At 38.8% G+C, this 24,313-nt stretch overlaps 2 protein-coding genes across 4 annotated transcripts; both read left to right on the forward strand.

Moving 5' to 3' along the window:
- The first annotated feature begins 1,012 nt into the window (after nt 1-1,012).
- fbxo3 (F-box protein 3) lies at nt 1,013-17,924 on the forward strand. 3 transcript variants are annotated; one of them, XM_035786697.2, is made up of 11 exons: nt 1,013-1,176; nt 5,537-5,626; nt 5,944-6,107; nt 6,497-6,611; nt 6,753-6,957; nt 7,921-7,966; nt 8,453-8,537; nt 12,367-12,489; nt 12,613-12,728; nt 12,934-13,124; nt 13,337-17,924. In XM_035786697.2, exons 1-11 carry the CDS (start codon nt 1,085-1,087, stop codon nt 13,469-13,471), a joined length of 1,362 nt encoding a protein of 453 aa, XP_035642590.1. In that variant the 5' UTR covers nt 1,013-1,084; the 3' UTR covers nt 13,472-17,924. The 3 variants fall into 3 exon arrangements, with proteins under 3 accessions (XP_035642590.1, XP_035642591.1, XP_035642592.1); XM_035786698.2 differs by having other exon boundaries at nt 13,340-17,924; XM_035786699.2 differs by having other exon boundaries at nt 12,934-13,104; nt 13,340-17,924.
- Nucleotides 17,925-18,933: 1,009 nt separating this feature from the next.
- On the forward strand, nt 18,934-21,967 carry LOC118393697 (CD59 molecule (CD59 blood group)). The gene is made up of 4 exons (XM_035786700.2): nt 18,934-19,058; nt 20,191-20,272; nt 20,799-20,900; nt 20,988-21,967. The coding sequence occupies exons 2-4, from the start codon at nt 20,218-20,220 to the stop codon at nt 21,185-21,187; spliced, it is 357 nt and encodes a 118-aa protein (XP_035642593.1). The 5' UTR covers nt 18,934-19,058; nt 20,191-20,217; the 3' UTR covers nt 21,188-21,967.
- Nucleotides 21,968-24,313: the final 2,346 nt, after the last annotated feature.

A 24,313-nucleotide genomic window follows, 5' to 3' on the forward strand; every position in this document is an offset into this window, starting at 1 on the left:
TCCTGACCACTTTCATTCAGAAGGCAATACTGGTTCATAAATCAGTTTTTTTAACACAGCTTATCTATACATTTTAAACAAAAAGATAGCATTCTATAGGTATACATGTATCCAGCAATCTACGTCCAATGTTACACCCGCAGGAGGCCTTTTGCCTTTTGGTATGCCGTCATTGTATATAAGAATTAGTTCTTAACCGACCTAGTTAAATAAAGGTTAAATAAAAAAATACAATATTATCATTTCAGACAGTGAGGGAAGTCCCTTTTAAGACAACACTCATTCATGGATTTGAATTGAACATGCAAGAGCACAATATATGAATTGAAGGATTACCCAATGCAGAAAATAGGCCTAATCTTTGATGCCATCTTGAGGATGTAAGAGAAAGTAAAGTCTGCAGTTGCTTAATTCATTTTTGAATGTATAACTTAATGATATGTAGCCACTGATTCTTGGAGAATGCAATGTATTAATGCCACATGAGCTTAGTTCAACTGTAGTACCCCATCAGAACCCAAAATATAAGATTGTTTTACTCCAATGTTCGTAAAGAAAGTAAATGTAAACATCGGAGGCTCCCGAGTGCCGCAGCTGTCTAAGGCACTGCACTACCAGCTATAATAATCTTTGGTACTATACACAATGATATAATGTCCCGATAATTTTATGTGCCACACAGGCCTCTCAACCAAGCTTGGCCAGAAGACCGGTCTCAAATACAGGGAAACTACTACACAGTATGTTACTACAATCCAGAGTGTACACCATAACCGTAGGTGCACACATGCCTATAATTGGAAATTCCCTGAATAGGGCATACAGTTGGTGAAAGTATTTTATGTTGATTCATATCAACCACCTACGTAAGCATCCTACTAGTTTGAAGTAATCCATTGCTAATATAATGTGTAAATGTTTACACAAGAAGTTGAGATAGATGAGAAGAACCTGATCACATTTTTCATATCAACTTCTCTCAAGCCCCACTCCCCATGTGCGAACTATTTGATAACAAGAAAGCATGCGGAAACTCTGTCACAATAGATGGGGCGGGACTTGAAGCGAAACTCCAGGTTCCAAAATGGCAGCGTCCATGGAGCTAAGCTTGAACAATTTACCCTCCGATCCTTTGCTGTTAATGTTATCCTTTCTTGACTTTAGAGATTTGATCAGGTATGTATAACACGCTTCAGAGGGATAAATGCCTGTGCACAAAATACCATACGAGTTTATGTTGCGTAATAGAGCTATGCTTAGCTACAGAAGCTGGCTATAGTTAGCGTTCTCAAGATGTTGTTAGCTAAGCAAATAATTCACTTTTGTTTACTAGCTAGCTTGCTATTGCATGACACTGTGTTGTCTTTCCTGATTGTTTGGTCATTACTCTTATTCAATATGACAGTTGCAGGTATATTTATTGCATAAAAATGTAACTTTCAATTAGCCGTGAGCTAATTTACCGTCGCTAGCTAGGGTTGGCTAGTAGCTAGGCTAATGCTGCGTTCCTAACCAAGTGGGAAGGTGGTATTTAGTAGTTACATAAAGAATCCACTTTAACGCCCCTCCAACTGGTAATTACTAATGGGAAATGTCTATCATCCATGTGCTGACCCCTGACGTCACCTACTAAGAAATGACCTAGATAACAGCATTTTCGGCAGTAACATTTATTATTTATAAAAAATAAATAGCTATGTTTTTTTAACACTAATTTGTTTACAAACATGATAGCTCTACTTTAAGTTGATTGGGCTTGTTGGCCATCAGCCAATCAGTGTTTCTCAACGAGTTCAAAGCACTTGAACGCAGCCAACTTGTTTTTATGACTTCACAGCTGATAATTACCACCTTCCCACTTTGATATTAAAGCAGCATAATGGTTTGTTTTGGTTTCAGATGCCTTGTTGTTGTAGCTAGCTAATGTTACTTCTCCGCTATCCCATTCAAATTAGACTGTAAATGTTATTAGACATTATACCGCGTCTATTCCCAAAGCTGTCTGCCGCCTGTAGACGCTCCGACGCTGTACACAAATGCTCTGTATAAACAAAAAGAGCCCAGCACGGGATACAATTTTCGAAACATTTGGAACTTAAAGGTGCGATATGCAGAAATCGCTCCGCCATTTCCTGGTTGCAAATAGTTTTGTTTATATGACAAAGCAATGCATAGTGTTGAGAATCATTGTACAATCTAAACCGCTGTGAAATATATTTTCAATAACCAAACAATATTGTTTTTTCAGCTGTTTGAACCTGGTGTACAAAACCGAATGTAAAAGACTCAAAAACGAAATTTAGGAAGAGGAATCATAGAAATAGCACATAGAACATATCTACCGTTTCTTGTACTTGCTTTAAAGACAGCATGACAGAAAACAGCCACAATGGGCAGAAGCTGGTCGTTCCTGGGTATGAGAGTACTTGAATCTAAATAATTATTTGTCTAAATTTGCTTTTTGTGCAGCTGAATAAGATGAATTTACATGAAAAACTGCAGACCCTAAGTGTATATTTTGTATTTTAAAGATTATTTCTCACTAGTAATATATATAATAATATATAATAATAATATATGCCATTTAGCTGACGCTTTTATCCAAAGCGACTTACAGTCATGTGTGCATACATTCGACGTATGGGTGGTCCCGGGAATCGAACCCACTACCCTGGCGTTACAAGCGCCATGCTCTACCAACTGAGCCACAGAAGGACCATAGTATGAAAGTTAAGTCCAAAAGTTTACAATACCTTATCGCCAGTGAGGTGTATTTGCGTTTAGACAGACCGTCGGTATTGAACGGAGAGCAGGGATTATAGTTCATGAGGGAGTCAACTGTGATCAGTACCATGAGCTGAGAACCCAAGGGGTGCAGGCTGTAATCTGGGTATACCCAAAGACGAAGAGAGGCCCAACTCGGCTGAAAATCTTTGTCCTTCCAGCGGGTGGTGTTTTTTAGTTTCGCCCACCAAGCAAGGTGTTTTTGTATGGAGGTCAATGAGAGAGTGTCAAATTTGGTCATCAAAAAAATGTATGGCTTATTTGTTCTGTGAGATTTATTTGATCGAATAGAAGTTTGGTAATGCTTATGTTGTTACGGAGTGTATTGATATAAGGAAGACATTTACATCCGGGCAACTTTGAGAACACTTTATATCAGAATGGCAATGCATATTCATGACATGAGGCTAGTAACATAGCATCTCCATGGAAAATAGGCGGAAACGATAGGCTGGAGCTTTACAGCCTGCAGTGCCGCTTTGTGGACATTGTTTTTTATTTTTATTTAACTAGGCAAGTCAGTTAAGAACAAATTCTTATTTACAATGACGGCCTACCAAAAGGCCTCCTGCGGGGACGGGGGTTGGGATAAAAAAAAATAAGTATTTATTTATGAGGACAAAACACACATCATGACAATGCAACACTACATAAAGAGAGCCCTACTAAGACAACAACATAGCTCGGCAGCAGCACATGATAGCAACATGGTAGCAACACAACATTGCAGCAGCACAACATAGTACAAACATTATTGGGCACAGACAACAGCACAAAGGGCAAGAAGGTTAGGGCGGAGAGACATGTATCTTTACAGTATATCAATAATGTTTGGTATACACCTTGGGTTCTTGAGAGCTACTTATTTGCCAGACTATTAGCGTCCGAGCTAGCTAATGCTAACCTGGATCTATTGATTTTATAAGCCTCAAATTATTCTTCCCTGTATGAAGTGTGATTTCAAGAGAAATTGGCTAGCTAGTATAAATAGCAAGCTAGCTTTGCCGTCTTATACAGTTGAAGTCGGAAGTTTACATACACTTAGGTTGGAGTCATTAAAACTCGTTTTTCAACCACTCCACAAGGTTTTGGCAAGTCAGTTAGGACATCTACTTTGTGCATGACAAGTAATTTTTCCAACAATTGTTTACAGACAGATTATTTAATTTATAATTCACTGTATCACAATTCCAGTGGGTCAGAAGTTTACATGCACTTAGCTGACTGTGTCTTTAAAAAGCTTGGAAAATTCCAGAAAATGATGTCATGGCTTTTGAAGCTTCTGATAGGCTAATTGACATCATTTGAGTGAATTGGAGGTGTACCTGTGGATGTATTTCAAGGTCTACCTTCAAACTCAGTGCCTCTTTGCTTGACATCATGGGAAAATCAAAATAAATCAGCTAAGACCTCAGAAAAAAATGGTAGACCTCCACAAGTCTGGTTCATCCTTGGGAGCAATTTCCAAACGCCTGAAGGTACCACGTTCATATGTAAAAACAATGGTACGCACGTATAAACACCATGGGACCACGCAGCCGTCATACCGCTCAGGAAGGAGAAACGTTCTGTCTCCTAGAGATGAACGTACTTTGGTGAGAAAAGTGCAAATCAATCCCAGAACAACAGCAAAGGACCTTGTGAAGATGCTGAAGGAAACAGGAACAAAAGTATCTATATCCACAGTAAAAACGAGTCCTATATCAACATAACCTGAAAGGCCGCTCTTCAAGGAAGAAGCCACTGCTCCAAAGCCACCATAAAAAAGCCAGACTACGGTTTGCAACTGCACATGGGGACAAAGATCGTACTTTTTTGAGAAATGTCCTCTGGTGTGATGAAACAAAAATGTAACTGTTTGGCCATAATAACCATCTTTATGTTTGGAGGAAAAAGGGGGAAAGTGGCAAGCCAAAGAACACCATTCCAACTGTGAAGGTGGCAGCATCATGTTGTGGGGGTGCTTTGCTGCAGGAGGGATTGGCGCACTTCAAAAAAAGATCGCATCATGAGGATGGAAAATGATGTGGATATATTGAAGCAACATCTCAAGACATCAGTTAGGCAGGAACTTAAAGCTTGGTTGCAAATTGGTCTTCCAAATGGACAATGACCCCAAGCATACTTCCAAATTTGTGACAAAATTGCTTAAGGACAACAAAGTCAAGGTACTGGAGTGGCCATCACAAAGCCCCGACTTCAGTCCTATATAACATTTGTGGGCAGAACTGAAAAAGTGTGTGCAAGCAAGGAGGCCTACAAACCTGACTCAGTTTCACCAGCTCTGTCAGGAGGGATGGGGCAAAAGTCACCCAACTTGTTGTGGGAAGCTTGTGGAAGGCTACCTGAAATGTTTGACCCAAGTTAAATAATTTAAAGGTAATTCTACCAAATACTAATTGAGTGTATGTAAACTTCTGACCCACTGGGAATGTGATAAAAGCTGAAATAAATCATTCTCTGCTATTATTCTGATATTTTACATTAATAAAATAAAGTGGTGACCCTAGCTGACCTAAGACAGGACATTTTTACATGCATTAAATGTCAGGAATGATGAAATACTGAATTTTAAAATATTTTTGTCTAAGGTTTATGTAAACTTCTGTCTTCAACTGTAACAGCTAATTTGAGCTAGCTAGCTGTCAGCTGATTGAATTTCTACAGGTATCGCATCATCACATCCTGATATACCGAAATTCATGCAAAGAACCTGCTAACTAGCAATAACTTTTTTATTTTCTATCCATAGTTGCAGTTTTGTGAGTAGACGACTCAACGAGCTTTCCGGTCACAACCCATTATGGAAAGGCCTCTGTTTGAAACATTGGCTCTTAACTGAGTAAGTCTGTTGATCAACAACAAAAAACATGGATTTCATCAGCCTATGGACAGTGTAAAGCCTGTGTATGAGAATCTTGTCTAGCGAAGAGTAGAGTTGTAGTTAACTTCCTCTGGTTTGTGGTGAAGAGTAACAGCAAAACATTCACATAAAAACGTTTCAAATTGAAAAGGATTCAAAATGGCTTGGACCAACATTATTTTCATCTCTTATTTGATGTAATAATTAGGAATGTTTGTATTGAATGTGTTTATTTTGCAAATGGAAATTATACAGATATGTTTTATTAAGCTAAATATTTTGTTGTTGTTGAGCAGGTCCGACAAAATTCAGAAGGTTCAAACCTGGAAGGAACTCTTCCGAGAGTTCTATACTGACTTGGGTCGTTACATTGATCACTATGGCACCCTGAAGAAAGCCTGGGATGACCTGAAGAGGTACCTTGATCAGCAGTGCCCCAGGATGATTGCCTCTCTCAAAGGTAAACCTCCACAAGGAATACACATCACCACTTTAGGGGATTTGATAGCTGTGGGATGGTTCAATGGAACCATTAGGCCTTATTGGGGCGGCAGGTAGCCCAGTTAGAGCGTTGGGACACTAACCGAAAGGTTGCTAGATCGAATCCCCGAGCTGACAAGGTACAAAATCTGTCGCACTGCCCCTGAACAAGACAGTTATCCCACTGTTCCTAGGCCGTCATTGTAAATAAGGTTTTGTTCTTAACTGACTTGCCTAGTTAAATAAAGGTTATGTAAAGAAAGTTGAACATTATATTAACCTTCAACCAATATGTTGATGGATTTCCAAATGTATTGGATAGAAAATCCATACCTTGCCTAAGTCATTTTATGATTTTCCCCTGAGCAGAGGGAGCAAAGGAGGAAGAGCTGGATGGCATTGAGGCCCAGATTTGTTGCAAGCTTTCAAATGACTATCGGTGCTCATACCGGATACACAATGGGCAGAAGCTGGTCGTTCCTGGGTATGAGAATTCATCAATTCAAATAATTGTTTGTCTATTTTTCATTTTTGTGCTGCTGAGCTGAATAAGATGAATTTACATGAACAAATTTAAATAAAAGTATATTTATGGTAAAAATGATCTACCCCTATTTTCTTCCAGGTTAATGGGAAGTATGGCCCTGTCTAACCACTACCGCTCAGAGGACCTGCTGGATATTGAAACGGCAGCAGGTGGCTTTCAGCAGCGCAAGGGCATGAGGCAGTGTTTGCCCCTCACCTTCTGCTTCCACACAGGCCTCAGCCAATACATGGCCCTGGAGGGCACTGAGGGCCGCAGCCGCAGCGAGATCTTCTACCACTGCCCGGTCAGTTTTCATATGAGTCCCCGGCCCCCTCCCCAATTACAACGGGGGGACAGCCTTTTATTCTCACACACAGGTTAAGGATGAAAAGAATAAGGAAGTGGGTAGCATTGCTTAGTAATAATAAACCACTCCTTAATTTGAGTGTTATATAACTTTCAGTATTTGGGACAGATATAACCCATTGCAGCTGGGGGGAGCCATTTTCTAGCTATCTCACCACGTCAGTTGCAAACAGCTTTCATTGTTTACGTTTCATAACTTGTCTGGGGCAAGGACAACTCTTTGCCACTGGGGGCAGCCCTTTTCTAGCTATGGTATCTCACCACAGGCAGGAGATAATGTTGAATAATGGAAATTAACTAATGGCAGTGGTGGAAAAAGTACCCAATTGTCATACTTGAGTAAAAGTAAAGATATCTTAATAGAAAATGACTCGAGTAAAAGTCACTCAGTAAAATAATACTTGAGTAAAATTATAAATATCTTAAGATATACTTAAGTATAAAAAAATAAATAAAGTATAAATCATTTCACATTCCATATATTAAGCAAACCAGAGAGCACAATTTTTATTTTTAAATTTAAGGATAGCCTGGGACACACTCCAACACTCAGACATAATTTACAAACAAAGCATTTGTGTTTAGTGAGTCTGCCAGATCAGAGGCAGTAGGGATGACCAGGGATGTTCTCTTGATACGTTTGTGAATTTGACAATTTTCCTGTCCTGCTAAGCATTCGAAATATAACGAGTACTTTTGGGTGTCAGGAAAAATGTATGGAGTAAAAAGTACATTATTTTCTTTAGGAACGTAGTGGAGTAAAAGTTGTCAAAAATATAAATAGTAAAGTACAGATAGCCCAAAACTTCTTAAGTAGTACTTTAAACAATTTTTACTTAAGTACTTTACACCACTGTCTAATGGATGACTAATAGGATTGTTCTACATTTTTCTATTATAGGATCAAATGGCACAAGATCCATCTGCAATTGACATGTTCATCACAGGTATGATAAGCTATTAGTTTGTTACATATATTATACAAATATTTCAGTTAGGTTGTGTGAAAATGTTTCATTGCAACATCTCACTGCAAGTTGAGCAATTGTAAACTTTTATTTGGATGCTTAACAACTAGGTTGTTATGCACTTCTTGGATTTGTTCAAGGTACAGAGGATGCAGCGCCCGGTTAATCTCTCCCCAATCTTACTTAAACAGGAAGGCACTGCTCCCATTCTTCAAATATAAATAAATATAACACAACACTCCATGAATGGAATCATTTAATAAAAAATTATTTAACTAGGCAAGTCAGTTAAGAAGAAATTCTTATTTACGATGAATAAAAACATGGAACTCTGGATTATTTGCTAAGTTAATATTTATTGATATTCAATGTGTTAGTTCCTCAACATATGGGTTTGAACTTCTAATGCAGTGTCTCACACTTTCTCATTATTTTGCTTCCTCTTACTCTAATTTCTCACTTTAGGGTCCAGCTTTACTGAGTGGTTTACCTCATACGTCCATAATGTGGTAACTGGAGAATACCCCATCATCCGGGATCAGATCTTCAGGTAACCTCCATAAACTTTCCCTTTCTGGAATACCTAACAGGCACATGCAGGAAGGTCGTAGTTTCTGTGTCATTATGGCAATATGTAGTAAGGCTGACTCCATGTCGTCAACTGGTCGATTGTTTGGTCGATAGGCTGTTGGTCGACCAATATTTATTTAGTCGAGCAGTAGCAAAAAAATATATACAGTACCAGTCAAAAGTTTGGACACACCTACTAATTCAAGGGTTTTTCTTTATTTTTACTATGTTCTACATTGTAGAATAATAGTGAAGACAAACTATGAAATAACACATGGAATCATGTAGTAACCAAAAAAAGTGTTTAACATATAAATATATTTTATATTTGAGAATCTTCAAAGTAGGCACCTTTTGCCTTGATGACAGCTTTGCAGACTCTTGGCATTCTCGTAACCAGCTTCACCTGGAATGCTTTTCCAACAGTCTTGGAGTTCCCACATATGCTGAGCACTTGTTGGCTGCTTTTCCTTCACTCTGCGGTCCAACTTATCTCAAACATCTCAATTGGGTTAAAGTCGGGTGCTTGTGGAGGCCATGTCATCTGATGCAGCACTCCATCACTTTCCTTCTTGGTCAAATACACAGGCTGGAGGTGTGTTGCGTCATTGTCCTGTTGAAAAACAAATGATAGTCCCACTAAGCACAAACCAGATGGGATGGCGTATTGCTGCAGAATGCTGTGGTAGCCATGCTGGTTAAGTGTGCTTTAAAATCTAAATAAATCAGACCGTGTCACCAGCAAAGCACCATAATGCCACCTCCTCCATGCTTCACGGTGGGAACCACGCATGCGAACATCATCCGTTCACCTACTCTGCATCTCACAAAGACAAGAGGTGCACTCTTCAGACCAAAGGACAGATTTCCACTGGTCTAATGTCAATTGCTTGTGTTTCTTGGCCCAAGCAAGTCCCTTCTTGTTGGTTTCCTTTAGAAGTGTTTTCCACAATTTGACCATGAAGGCCTGATTCACGCAGTCTCCTCTGAACAGTTGATGTTGAGATGTGTCTGTTACTTGAACTCTGTGGCTTTTATTTGGGCTGCAACCTCTGAGGCTGGTAACTGTAATGAACTTATCCTCTGCAGCAGAGGTAACTCTGGGTCTTCCATTCCTGAGACGATCCTCATGAGAGCCAGATTCATCATAGCGCTTGATGGTTTTTGCAGCTGCACTTGAAGAAACGTTCAAGGTTCTTGACATTTTCCTTAAAGTAATGATGGACTGTTGTTTCTCTTTGCTTATTTGAGATGTTCTTGCCATAATATAGACTTGGTGTTCTACCAAATAGGGCTATCTTCTGTATACCACCCCTACCTTGTCACAACACAACTGGTTGGCTCAAAAGCATTGGGAAGGAAGGAAATTCCACAAATTAACTTTTAACCAGGCACACCTGTTAATTTAAATGCATTCCAGGTGACTACCTCATGAAGCTGGTTGAGAGAATTCCAAGTGTGTGCAAGGCTGTCATCAAGGCAAAGGGTGGCTACTTTGAAGACTAAAATACATTTTAGATTTAACACGTTTTTGGTTACTACATAATTCCATATGTGTTATTTCATGGTGTTGATGTCTTCCCTATTATTCTACAATGTGGAAAATAGTCAAAATAAAGAAACAACCCTTAAATGAGTAGGTGTGTCCAAACTTTTGACTGGTACTGTATATCTACAGAAATAAGACAGATCCTGCTTCTGTTGCCTGTTTGAGTGTTTGTTTAATAGCCTACTGATTCCATGAGCACCAAGCATCACGCAATGACATGTCAAGTAAACAATTTCACAAATTTGTCTGTTTTTAATCTTTGCTTTGCTGTAATAAAGGCTTTATACTTAATTTTGTCATAACAGCATATCTGGTATTGTTTATAATGTATTGTTTACACTGTTCAAATTATATTATTGATAATTATAATAATGCTCCATGTAATGTCATTATCATCTATTATCATAGACTTGTTTGTATAACCACCATTTGATTTTTAGGCCTAAGAGCGTATCCTGTTTAGTCTTAATACCATAACTTACTTAGGCTGAAAAACATCCCCACAGCATGATGCTGCCACCACAATGCTTCACCGTAGGGATGGTGCCAGGTTTCCTCCAGGCGCGACGCTTGGCATTCAGGCCAAAAAAGTTCAGTCTTGGTTTCATCAGACCAGAGAATCTAGTTTCCTTTTGGCAAACTCCAACGGGCTGTCATGTGCCTTTTACTGAGGGGTGGCTTCCGTCTGGCCACTCTACCACGAAGGCCTGATTGGTGTGTGCTGAGTGCTGCAGAGATGGTTGTAAACAATTGTTGGAATAATTACTTGTCATGCACACGAAGTAGATGTCCTAACCGCCTTGCCAAAACTATAGTTTGTTAACAAGACATTTGTGGAGTGTTTTAATGACTCCAACCTAAGTGAATGTAAACTTCTGACTTCAACTGTAGTTTTGGCAAGGCGGTTAGGACATCTGCTTTGTGCATGACACAAGTAATTTTTCCAACAATTTTTTTACAAACAGATTATTTCACAATTCCAGTGGGTCAATAGTTTATATACATTAAGTTGACTGTGCCTTTTAAACAGCTTGGAAAATTCCAGAAAAGGATGTCATGTCTTGAGAACCATCTGATGGACTAATTGGCATCATGTGAGTCAATTGGAGTTGTACCTGTGGATATATTTCAAGGCCTATCTTCAAACTCAGTGCCTCTTTGCTTGACATCATGGGAAAATCAAAATAAATTAGCCAAGACCTCAGGGGGAAACAAACAAGCATACTTCCAAGGTTGTGGCAAAATGGCTTAAGGACAACAAAGTCAAGGTATTAGAGTGGCCATCACAAAGCCCTGACCTCAATCCTATAGAACATTTGTGGGCAGAACTGGAAAAAGTGTGTGCGAGCAAGGAGGCCTACAAACTTGACTCAGTTGCACCAGCTCTGTCAGGAGGAATGGGCCAAAATTCACCCAACTTTAAATCAATTTTAAAGGCAATGCTACCAAATACTAAATGAGTATGTAAACTTCTGACCCACTGTGAATGTGATGAAAGAAATAAAAGCTGAAATAAATAATTATCTACTATTACTCTGACATTTTACATTCTTAAAATAATGTGGTGATCCTAGCTGACCTAAGACGGGGAATTTTTACTAGGATTAAATGTCAGGAATTGTGAAAAACCGAGTTTAAATGTATTTGACTAAGGTGTATGTAAACTTACGGATTTCTGTTTTATTTTTTAATACATTTTCAAAAATGTCAACCCTGTTATTGCTTTGTCATTTTGGGGTATTGTGTGCAGATTGGTGAGGGGAAAATGTGTAATCCATTTTAGAATAAGTCTAATGTAACAAAATGTGGAAAAAGTCAAGGGGTCTGAATGTTATTTATTTAACTAGGCAAGTCAGTTAAGAACAAATTCTTATTTACAATGACGGCCTACCCCGGCCAAACCCAGACGACGCTGGGCCAGTTGTGTGCCGCCTTATGGGACTCCCAATCTTGGCCGGTTGTGATACAGGTCTGTAGTGACGCCTCTAGCACTGAGATGCAGTGCCTTAGACCGCTGCGCCACTCAGGAGCCCCGAATGCACTGTAGTTGATTCGATTAAAACACATAGGATGTGTCTATATATGGAAAAATACACGTTCAAAAAAATGTTGGCCAATCGATTGGTCGAATGAACAGACAACTCTTGGTCGACCAAGATTTTTGTTGGGTCGGGACAACCCTAATATGTAGTTAACAAACATTCAAAGCAAGGCTTCCAACGGATTTTGAAGGTTTAATAAGCTTCTTCACTATTCACAGGTACGTCCATGATAAGCAGTGTGTTGCCACCACGGGGGATATTACTGTTTCAGTGTCTACCTCTTTCTTACCGGAGCTTAGCTCTGTGCATCCTCCACATTTCTTCTTCACCTATCGGATCAGGTACCACTATTTCACCTACTGATTTCAGCTCCTGATGATGATTTAAAAAGATAAATGTGTAAATGGATCATAATACACCTGTCATAACTTCCCCTAACCTTATGCATTAAATTCTACCCTCAGGATTGAAATGGCAAAGGATGCCCTCCCAGAGAATGCTTGCCAACTGGACAGTCGTTATTGGAAGATCACCAATGCTAATGGCAACGTGGAGGAGGTCCGTGGGCCAGGCGTTGTTGGTAGGTGACTAGACTAGAGAGGATTCCGTAGACTTACCATAATGTTTCATTCTTAATTGTCTTCATTTGGTAGCAGAGGGCAAAAACCTGTTATGATCAAAGAACAGATTACTAATGTAATTGTCATGTTATACTAATTTAACAAGTTAACATTTCATCAGTAATTTATGCAAGAGATATACTAACCGCATGACATTGTCTGCAGGAGAGTTCCCGGTGATGACTCCGGGTAAAGTACATGAGTACGCCAGCTGCACGACCTTCTCTACTACCTCAGAGTACATGGAAGGCCACTACACCTTCCACCGCCTCAAGAACAAAGAGGAGATCTTCGACGTCTGCATCCCCCGCTTTCACATGGTTTGCCCTCCGTTCCGTGAGTCAATTGTACGGTCGGTAAGTGTTTTATGGTTTATGAGATGGAGATGAGTAACAATTGGATTCAGTTTTAAGAAACTTGGTAAATCAATGATCAGGGCCAACCTTTAGGTTAGGGTTATTCAATTAAAATGTTTTGTTGTTCTTTTTATTTGTCCATTTTTGGTAATACAACAAATGGTAAAGTTTTGAAACAAGAACTTGGTTTAATATTTGCTCCCCCCCATCAGCAGGGATCGGCAAGGGATGTTTCAAGTGCATCTTTTAACGAAGACAACTCGTCAGACACCGATGACCATAATGAGGGTGAGCTTCGAGGCATTAATATGGCAGCCCCAGGGGGACGATGCCCACGCCACATCTGATACACTTTTCTCACCACAGGACTCAATTAGGAAAGGGGCTAGGAAGGACTTTCACAATTACATAAGAGTAAATTTTGTTTTTGTTTGTAAAGCTGTATTTACCATTGGCTGATAGTCATTGCCCTGTGTGAACCTTTCCACCCCAGCTCGATGAGATACTACCACAGCCTCTGCAATATGCCCTCCCATGTAAATCCCAGATCGCTCCATTGTTTGTTTTCTTTTTTTTCAACAATGGAGCGATCTGGAACTGGACATTGTCTATTGAGAGCAGGGTTGTCACCTCTTTTTCAATAGTAACATTGTTCATTCTCTAGCTGGCTGCCTAGTGCATAGAGCTAAAGTGTAGATTGGTGCTCTATCTAAATCCTGAGAATTTCCTTTTCTCCTTGGCGTATGTAGTGTGTGTGTGTGTAGTCATATTCCTTGTATAAAAAGCCACAGCATCTCTACAGGTCCACTGTGGATGTATTGTCAATGCATCATCAAAAATGACTTATTTTTACAGTGCAGCTGTTTCTGCAGCAGTGTAAAAACATGTGTAACTATGATGATCTTAATCAGAGATGGTCACTGCCAGTGGTTTTCAAACCAACAAAAAAAACAAGGAATTATATGGAAACACACAACTCATAAAAGCTGGGATGTTTGCATATGCTAACAACAATGACAAAGAGAAGCCCACATCAAAGCTGTTGTGCTACATCGGATGCTGTCTGTATATCTAATCGATATTCAGGAACATGTTAATGTGGGCTTGACTCTGTCATGCATTATCTCTGTCATGCATTAATGCATATCATATTTTATTAATTGCAATGTGATTATGACTATGATCCTTTGAAAGTCTGCAGAAACAAACAACTGTTTAGTAAAGCAGCCAATCAGTGTGCAGTTTCTCATAGAAATCTGAATGTTTGAACAATGAGCTACAGCATCACACCCCTCTGTATTTATTTGGACAGTGAAGCTACAATTAGTGAATTTGGTTCTACTCCAGCATTTTCAATTTGACATCAAGTGTTTTATGAGGCGACAGTACAGAATGTCACCTTTTATTTGAGAATATTTCTATACATATCTGTTTTGCTGAATACAAATGAATGCACTTTATGTACAGTGCCTTCAGACAATATTCCCACCCATTTACTTTTTCCACATTTTGTGTTACAGCCTGAATTTTAAAATTTAATCATTTGAGATTTTGTGTCCCTGGCCTACACGTAATACCACAATGTCAAAGTTGAATTATGTTTTTAGAAATGTTTACAAGTTAATTAAAAATGAAAAGCTGAAATGTCTTGAGTCAATAAGTATTCAACCCCTTTGTTATGGCAAGACTAAATAGGTTCAGGAGTAAATTTGTAAGTGATTTGCTTAACAAGTCACATAAGTTGCATGGACTCACTCTGTGCAATAATAGTGTTTAACATGATTTTTGAATAACTACCTCATCTCTGTACTCCACACATACAATTATTTGTAAGGTCCCTCGGTTGAGCAGCGAAAGTCACACAGATTCAACCACAAAGACCAGGGAGATTTTCCAATGCCTCGCAAAGAAGGGCACCTGTTGGGTAAAAAAAATTAAAAAGCAGACGTTTAATATCCCTTTGAGCATGGTCAAGTTATTAATTACACTTTGGATGGTGTATCAATACATCCAGTCACTAGAAATATACAGGTGTCCTTCCTTACTCAGTTGCCGGAGAGGAAGGAAACCGCTCTGGGATTACACCATTAGGCCAATGGTGACTTTAAAACAGTTAGAGTTTAATGGCTGCAATAGGAGAACACTAAGGATGGATCAACAAGATAGTATACTGAACAAAAATATAAACCCAACATGCAACAATTTAAGCAATTGTACTGCGTTATAGTTCTTATAAGGAAATCTCATTAGGCCCTAATCTATGGGTTTCACATGACTGGGCAGGGGCGCAGCAATGGGTGGGCCTGGGAGGGCATAAATCCACCCACTGGGGAGCCAGGCCCAGCCAATCAGTATTAGTTTTTCCCAACAAAGGGGCTTTATTACAGACCGATCTGCGGTTGTGAGACCGGTTGGACGTACTGCTAAAATTATGGTAGATAAATTATCTGGCAACAGCTCTAGTGGATATTCTTGCAGTCAGCATGACAATGGCTCGCTCCCTCAACATCTGTGTTGTGTGACAAAACTGCACATTTTAGAGTGGCCTTTTATTGTCCCCAACACAAGGTGCCCCTGTGTAATGATCATATTGTTTGATCAGCTTCTTGATATGCTACACCTGTCAGGTGGCTGGATTATCTTGGAGGAGAAATGCTCACTAAAAGGGATGTAAACAAATTTGTGCACACATTTCAAGATAAACTTTTTGTGCGTATGGAACATTTCTGGGATATTTTATTTCGGCTCATGAAACATGGGGCCAACTCTTTACATTCTGCGTTTATATTTTTGATCAGTATAGTTACTCCACAATACTAACCTAATTGACAGAGTGAAAAGAAGGAAGCTTGTACAGAATAACACATATTCCAAAACATGCATCCTGTTTGCAATTAGGCACTAAAGTAAATCTGCAAAAAATGTGACAAAGAAATTAACTTTATGTCCTGAATACAAAGAGTTATGTTTGGGGCAAACACATCACTGTGTACCACTCTTATATTTTCAAGTAGGTGGTGGCTGCATCATGTTTTGGGTGTGCTTGTCATCGGCAAGGACTAGGGAGTTTTTTTTTAGGATAAAAGAAACGGCATAGAGCTAAGCACAAGCAAAATCCTAGAGGAAAACCTGATTCAGTCTGCTTTCCAACAGACACTGAGAGACAAATTCACCTTTCAACAGGACAATAACCTAAAATACAAGGTCAATTCTACACTGGAGTTGGTTACCAAGATGACATTGAATGTTCCTGAGTGGACTAGTTACTGCTTTGACTTAAATAGCCTTGAAAATCTATGGCAAGACTTGGAAATGGCTGTCTAGCAATGATCAACAACCAATTTGACAGTGCAAAAATAATGTGCAAATATTGTACAATCCAGGTGTGCAAAGCTTAGAGACTTACCCAGAAAGACTCACAGCTGTAATCACTCCCAAAGGTGATTTTAACATTCACATGACTCAGGGGTGTGAATACTTATGTTAGTGTTTTTTATTTTCAATATATTTGCAAACATATCTTAAAACATGTTTTCACTTTCTCATTATGGGTTATTGTGTGTAGATGGGTGATATTTAATCTATTTTGAATTCAGGCTGTAACACAACAAAATGTGGAATAAGTCAAGGGGTATGAATACTTTCTGAATGCATTGTATCTAGTCTCATTTGTTTGTTTTTTCCTCAAGTCTTTGGACAAATTCAAAGAATTTACAGAAGAACAAGAGAAAGTGTAAATTACAGAACAACAAAGATCATACCCCCGCAAAATGCTCCCCTCTCACAATTACCATAAACGGAGGCGGTTCTCATTTTTCCCGGGGTATGATCTTTGTTCTTCTGGAACTTTCGCAGTCTTCATTATTCAATATTCGTTCATGATTATCCATAAGTATGGTCGCATCCACATTAACATCTATTCTTATTTACAATAAAAGTGACTCTAAAATGACACTACATTATTCACTGTTCAGTTCCTATTGGGTGAAACAAACTGAAACACAACCAAAACAAACTGCACATACATCCAACAAGTATGTAGTCACAAGCTTGATGTATTCATTGCATGCTAGGAATATGGGACCAAATACTAAACTATTGACTACTTTAATAGAATAGAATATACCTAAAGTTATTTCACTACTAAACGGTAAAACAGATATGTTTGAAAATACCCTCAAATAAAAAGAGATAATATGTGCTGTCGCCTCATATGAAACATTTGATCTCACATTTTAAAAATGCTGGAGTTTTGAACATTTTAAAAGAAATGTTGCTTGACTGTCCAAGTAAAATACATCGGAAAGTGTATATTGTCTGGTTTATATTGCTTTCTGGTGCAATTTCAGGTCATTAGAGGGACATTATCTCAGCTTTGAGCACACGTGTATCACTCATCTCAGCATGTACTTAACTGGACATGAAAATACCCTGGCTGAGCTAAACAATTTCAGTTTTTCCAAGGAGATGTTTTAGCTTTGACATTGTTGCCAGGAAGATGTGTGCTGTTATGTATTATTTGAAAATAATTTCCTCTAAATATGGAATTAAGGCGTTTGCCTTCTGTTCTTCTTGTCTATGAATGGCAAGACATATTTTGTGGGTAATAACTGACTGTTTTAATCCTGTTTTCCCCTTGTACTTAGCAAAGCTGTGCAATAGTGTCTGGCTATTCTCTATGATAATTTCAAACCTCATTTGATTTGCATTTAGGTATTTGTTCAGTATCACTGTTTTTTACTTCATAAAAGTGTGTTTTTGTTTTTCTATGTTTGGGGTAAATAAACACTAAATGCTGAATTTGTAAGCACATTGATTTTTGTTCATGAATTGTCGTGATGGATTTATTTCATCGATATCATTTGTGTTTTTATATTCTATTACCTGCGGCTACTGAGAAATAGATTCATAAGAATCAGTTAGAAATTGGATGCGATCAATGTTTTTAATACTCTCTTTGATAGAGAACAATTGTGCATACAGTACATTACACAATCTCTACAGAAGTAAACGTTGAACCAAGATGCCTATTGAAGAATATTGTACAAAATGTTTCTTAATAGGCCGATCTTAGTTCAACTTTCACTTCTGCAGAGATTGTGTCAGGTTGAACGCACAATTCACAAAGAAATTCATCAAATTGTTTCATTAAAATAACTAGGGTGGTCCCACACAAATGGCATACTGAGACAAGCTCACAATTGTCTATTGTTTGTTTTGGAATGTGTCTTGATGTTGCCAGATATTCCTCAAGTGGTCTCTGTTGTGGCCCGACCAATGTTCCTTTGTTCAGCTGTTGTGTTGGCCTACTGGTATAAACCAATAGCCTCATTTCACCCATTCATGTCATGATAACTAATGTAAAGTAGGGTGCAATAAGTTGGTCTTTCTTATGACTAGAATTCAGTCTGATATGACAACTGTATTACAGTTGTCAGTTTCAGTTAATTTTGTCCTCTATATAGCACATTCCAAGGATGCATTGTACAACCCAGCTGTTAAATTTGCCCTGATATTCATTTTCTGAAACAGACTGGTGCAGACAGTTGTGGGGTCAGTTAGTCTACCTGAAGATAGGAGTTTCGGCCCAAATAGTTGGCCATTTTGAAATGCATTTCAACCTCCAACTTGGCATGGTTCATGTCATATGTAGATGAATAAATAATGAATCAGTCATTACATTACTAACCCTTCCTCATACAATATTAGGAAATGGAAATGGTTGTACCCTGAATATAACATCCCACCTTGAATAATACTGAATTTATTTATTAATAGGTTGGCGTGTCACCACCAATCTGGATAAAATAAGGTCACCGCCGAACCACGCTCCCCAGCAGTGGTCAGTTTATTTTCTAAAGGGGAGGGGCCATGGTTATTTTGGGTTCAGAAGCGCTTGCTTGCCATTTTGCTCTCGTTGTTCGATGAAGCAGGGTAAGTAAATGCCTCTTTCGTTAAAAATGTCCAGCTTCCTAATAATTACTTAACAATAACTATAGGTGTATTTGAACCAAAACTATGAACAAACGTAGCTATTTGAGAGTTAATGTGATGTGGTTGGCTGTCTAGCGTGCATAGATTTTAGCTAACTTTACACAACTAATGTTAACTACTGCAGTTAATTTAATTTTAGTACGGCCAGTTGATCAAGTTGTTTGGCCATCACTAGCTACTCTGTTGGTCAGGTTACTGTAAACCATATCCATATCATATGCAGATAGAAATATAAAGCTGTCTCTCATATCTGCAGTGTTTTAATAAGGCATGGACCATAGGCAATACATTTCTGTGTAATCCGGAATTCGTAATGGAAATTTTAGCTAGACATAGGAATTGCCAGTGACCTCACGATACGATATTATGTGTGTTCGTAAATTCAATTTGGAGTGCCATATTTACTTCCAGGAATGTGGGCTCTGAATTTACGAAAAAGACCATATGAGCGCACTCTTGCACTCCAGATTGAATTTACGAACATGGATATCTCCAAGCATATCTCACCATATGGCTGCTGTCGATGGACAAGAAAGAGCCATGATAACTATTTTTGATCAGTCAGGGAAATAAAAATGATGAAAACAAATTAGGTGCCTATTTAAAAAGATGGTGAACAAACTATGAAGGAAACATACTGGGCTTCTGGTGAAGGTACAGAAAATTAGCGCAAAATGTATATTGCGACATGGTCAAAATGATATGATATATCGTCAAACATAATATCCAGATATGTAATTGAATCGTTTTTTTAATCCCATCACTAGTTAAAACCAGTCCTTAATCGAAACCATGACAAAGCAGTCACCACACCCCAGTTTTGGTAATACGATGAGGGATGTGGCCTGGAGAAGTGTGACCTCTGTAACCACTTACACATTTACATTGTTTACAAACAAGTTTATATTTTGGTCTCTGATGGTGTACAACAGTTGACCTAAATTCGAGGCCTTTATGTTATTCTTCAATAATTAATTGGTATATATCATTAATTTATAAGTCCAAAAATTGATGTAGCGACTAAGGATTCCAGCTTTAATAAATGATTATTGTCTCCTTTTTTTCTCTCCAGACGTGACAGTCAGCAAAAATCAAAATCATGAACAATTATTCTGGGATATGCTTAGTGTTCTGTTTTGCAATATTTGGATTGGGTAAGCAATACTTTTTGTTGTCTTCACACTCTGCCATTGAAGTTGGTTATTTTGATACTGTTGAGTCTCGCCTAGCTCTCGAACTGAAGGCCGTATAGCCATAGGGATCGCATTTACAATGCTCTGTCTAGCAGTTAGTAATCACTGCATGCAATACGGTTTTGGAATCCTCAAACTGTACTTTCATAGCACCCGAAAATCATTTTACAAATACAAACGATGCATTTATTGTGCACCGTTCTAAGATTCCCACAGAAGTTTTTTTTGCGTAGCTCAGGATGTGCAATACAAACATATCTGTGGAAATTTGTGATGAAACAGTAAGTTAGTTTTGTATCTGTGAAGTTATTTTTGGATGATAATAAAGTTCAGTGTTCAAGTTTTCCAAAACTGTATCGCAATCAAGGATACATGTTTTTCTAGATGAATCACTCCACTTCCCTTTTGATTAGCTGCTGGGATTTGGTCAAATGTGAAATGCTCAGAGTCATGAGAAGGTGCTAAGTGTCTCACCTTGTTTTCTCAGGATCTGCCATCCGCTGTGTCAAATGCAAGGATTACACAGGGAGCTGCACAAAATCACAGGACTGCAGTTATGAGGATGCCTGCCTGACACTGACTGAGAGAGGTGCAGTAAAATGTGTAATCTGAAACGAATTATGAAAATCCTCCATGTCTCTGCGTTACCCTGTAACTCCTCTGTTCTTTGGCACAGGGGGACAGACGTATCGGCAGTGCGTCAAGTACTCTGACTGCGACTACAATCGACTGTCCCAGATGTTCCCAGCTGTACCAAACTTCTACTTCAACTGTTGCACCGGTGATCTATGCAACGGAGCCACATCCATTGGCACTGGCAAGCCCTTGCTGGGCCTTCTTGCCTCATTGGCAGTGATGTGGTGGTGCATGCACTAACTTCTCCTCACACTTACGCCTTAGAAGCTCTAATGCTGCCACTCGACTGAACAGAAGCCACTGATTGGACGGCAAGCAGGAAGATATGGGTTAATGGCTCATGCTGAAATTCTGCCGTATTAGTATTTGCCTGATTTACTGCTGCACATTTCTAATATTGAATTAGACTCTTTGCACTAATTGGATTTGTAAAGCTTTCTACGATAACCTATTGGTTGATTACCAATGCTTTGTGCTTCAGCCCAAAGGCTGAAAATAAGAAATGTGCTCATAGCTCATGAGTTTGAAGAAGGGATATCATTCAAACAATCCTCTTTTGAGGCTAGTATAATAGACTTTGGCACTTAATTTCCATCTAAGGGGGTTTACTATAGGTTGTCTGTAGTTTGCCTACCAAAGTTACTGTAACGTGTTTAAATGTAAGGGATCATTTGAGAAATGTTTTAGTTTTTGTGTGTCTGTGATTGAGTGGACAAAGTATTGTATAATTCAAAATGCAAATACTGTGGAATTGATGATGTGGGATTTAGAACTAAAGGTTGATCCGTTTGGGAGAGATGTTTGTTCACACGCAATGCATTCACTGCTCTTTTACTGCCTAGCGGCATACCCTGTTACATAACATTGCTTTTCCTGTTTAATAGGAATCTATTAAACCAACCAAATATTTTTTAAAGGGCACAGTAAAGACCTTTTTGGATTAAATATTTCACGTGGATGGTGTTGTCTTTTTATTTTAATCTCTGGCCAATAAAAAAAAATATTGCTAAATAAGCCATATTTATTTGTCAGAAGGATGCCTTCATGTTTATTCTGTTTACCCTCCTGTTTGGATTCAGAGGAATGTATAGCATCGTTTGACAGTGGACTTCAACAATCTTAGTATTGACGAATGGAGTTTGTTTTGTGAAGCTCTCATCATCTTTGGTTAGAAAGAGGAGTTAGAAGAGTAGTGCATACTTATTAAATTTCCTAATCTACAGCATAACCCAAGGAGTCCCTGTAGTGGTGAACTAATGGTGTATCTTATAAGTGAAAATAGCATGTTCTTGAATGTGATTAGAGCTATGTTTCAGAAATTTGTTTTAAAATGTATGCTAATATCTCAGCAAAATGGTTGATTATAGTATTTTATGAACAGGGCAGGATCTCAAAATGGGTTGAATACTCCATTACTTTTAGTATGTTAATCAAGAGTTAAACTGAGCAAGCATTGAGAAATGCATCATACAGAACATTTGCAGAATGGTTTAATGTTATCCGGTGAATTTGATCTCCCAAAATGCCTACCTGGATGGCAGTCTGGGAAGTCTGACTTTGAAATTAATGCATGTAATCCATTCAGCTTTATTTCCCAATTTCCTTTTACACTCCTACTGATACGTTCTGTTGTGCGGGAGTTTGTCACAGAGTTGGCTTTACTTATCCATACTACAGCCAAATCCAAGGTCCTTAACTATGACAAGGTCCTTAATTATGACAACATCCATGGCTTATCATTTACCTAGTAGAGAGATGCCAGAGGCCATATTCCCCCATAACCTAATGTTTGACCCCATGCCCTTCATAAATGTCATCCTGTTTGGACAGCTGGATGAGCCAAATAGCAGAGAACAAGAAAGGAAGTAAGTGAGAAAGCAGAGAGCAATAGCAAATAGAGAAGTAAAAAGGACGCACAGTGGTAGGAACTTGGTTTTGGTGCATTGTTAAGGGGTTACAAGTTAGTATGGCTTGAGTGGGCACTATCAAACAGCTTTTAATTGATGCCTGATACTTGATACTTTTCTAAATGGCATGAACAACAGCTATTAATAAAGTAACCCATGATACAGAGCACAGCAACAAAATGCATTATGGCCCTTGGCCTGTGTCAAGTAGATTTGTCAAATGCGATTTTCAAAACTTGGACCTGAGATTTGAAATATTCCTTCATAAATGCTGTGTATCAATCTGAGCAACCTAATTTGACAGAATAAGCCTAAATCACAGTGTTTTAGAAAAAGGTCGCTGAGATAAACCATTCTGGGGGACAAGATGTGGCCACATGTTGTTCTTTCACACATTTGAGAGGAGAAAGTGGTGTTTCAATATTTACACAGTGTCACAGTGACATCCTATAAACCCTTGGCCCATTGGTTATGCTAACGACATGCCACAGTCTTAACTCAAAGGTACTCATCCTCTATTGACGTGGTCTTTTCACCCCCCCAGACCACAGACATAGGGCCCAGTGTTGTGTGAGATGACTCAATGTTTGTGCTATTTACTGTTAAATGAAAAGAATGTGGGATGCTCTGGCAACAGATGTGTGCCATCACAACTAGCAATGCTGGACCATGCTGGTCATTTATGAACATTTGAACATCTTGGCCATGTTCTGTTATAATCTCCACCCGGCACAGCCAGAAGAGGACTGGCCACCCCACATAGCCTGGTTCCTCTCTAGGTTTCTTCCTAGGTTTTGGCCTTTCTAGGGAGTTTTTCCTAGCCACCGTGCTTCTACACCTGCATTGCTTGCTGTTTGGGGTTTTAGGCTGGGTTTCTGTACAGCACTTTGAGATATCAGCTGATGTACGAAGGGCTATATAAATAACATTTGATTGAAATTTGAAATAAAATGGTAACCCTTCGGGTCAAATCATGATGCTGACCAAGCCTGTAGAGACACATTATTACAGGAATGAACTTTTAGTCAGTTTCCAGGACATAGGAACAACTGAAGGCTGTACAATACGACACAATGATGTGTATGTCCATATTGACAATAGTAACAATAGTAGGATTTATGTGTTAACCTAGTGTTATTAACCTGTTATTAAAATGTCTTTAATTTCTGCTGAAGCACTTATTGGATCTATTTCTTTATCAAAATTCCCCAAAAGTTTGCTGGCATAGTAAGTCACCAGTCTAAAACAGGATACACAGCCATCCTGACCTTGGAGATTCCCAGAAATTCAAATGTTAGTACTCCCCTGAGTATCATCAAGACAACAGCACAGACTTATATTGTATGTGCCCCACATTTCCGGCATGTATTTGCCCTGGTGAGCATCTATTAACAGACTGTTTAATGTTGGCAACTCTTATTGTCTTGTAGGCTTCAATGTGACTGCCATTGTTCAGACA

The sequence above is a fragment of the Oncorhynchus keta genome, chromosome 14, assembly GCF_023373465.1.
Source record: "Oncorhynchus keta strain PuntledgeMale-10-30-2019 chromosome 14, Oket_V2, whole genome shotgun sequence".
In the NCBI taxonomy this organism is placed as follows: Eukaryota; Metazoa; Chordata; class Actinopteri; order Salmoniformes; family Salmonidae; genus Oncorhynchus; species Oncorhynchus keta.

Bases quoted from the DNA above. Each gene is read 5' to 3' on its own strand.
- LOC118393697 (XM_035786700.2), top strand. From the start codon at position 20,218: ATGAACAATTATTCTGGGATATGCTTAGTGTTCTGTTTTGCAATATTT. The intron at 20,273-20,798 runs GTAAGCAATACT...TTGTTTTCTCAG, and splicing joins TTTTGCAATATTTGGATTGG to GATCTGCCATCCGCTGTGTC. The intron at 20,901-20,987 runs GTGCAGTAAAAT...TCTTTGGCACAG, and splicing joins CCTGACACTGACTGAGAGAG to GGGGACAGACGTATCGGCAG.
- fbxo3 (XM_035786697.2), top strand. From the start codon at position 1,085: ATGGCAGCGTCCATGGAGCTAAGCTTGAACAATTTACCCTCCGATCCT. The intron at 5,627-5,943 runs GTAAGTCTGTTG...GTTGTTGAGCAG, and splicing joins AAACATTGGCTCTTAACTGA to GTCCGACAAAATTCAGAAGG. The intron at 6,958-7,920 runs GTCAGTTTTCAT...TTTCTATTATAG, and splicing joins AGATCTTCTACCACTGCCCG to GATCAAATGGCACAAGATCC.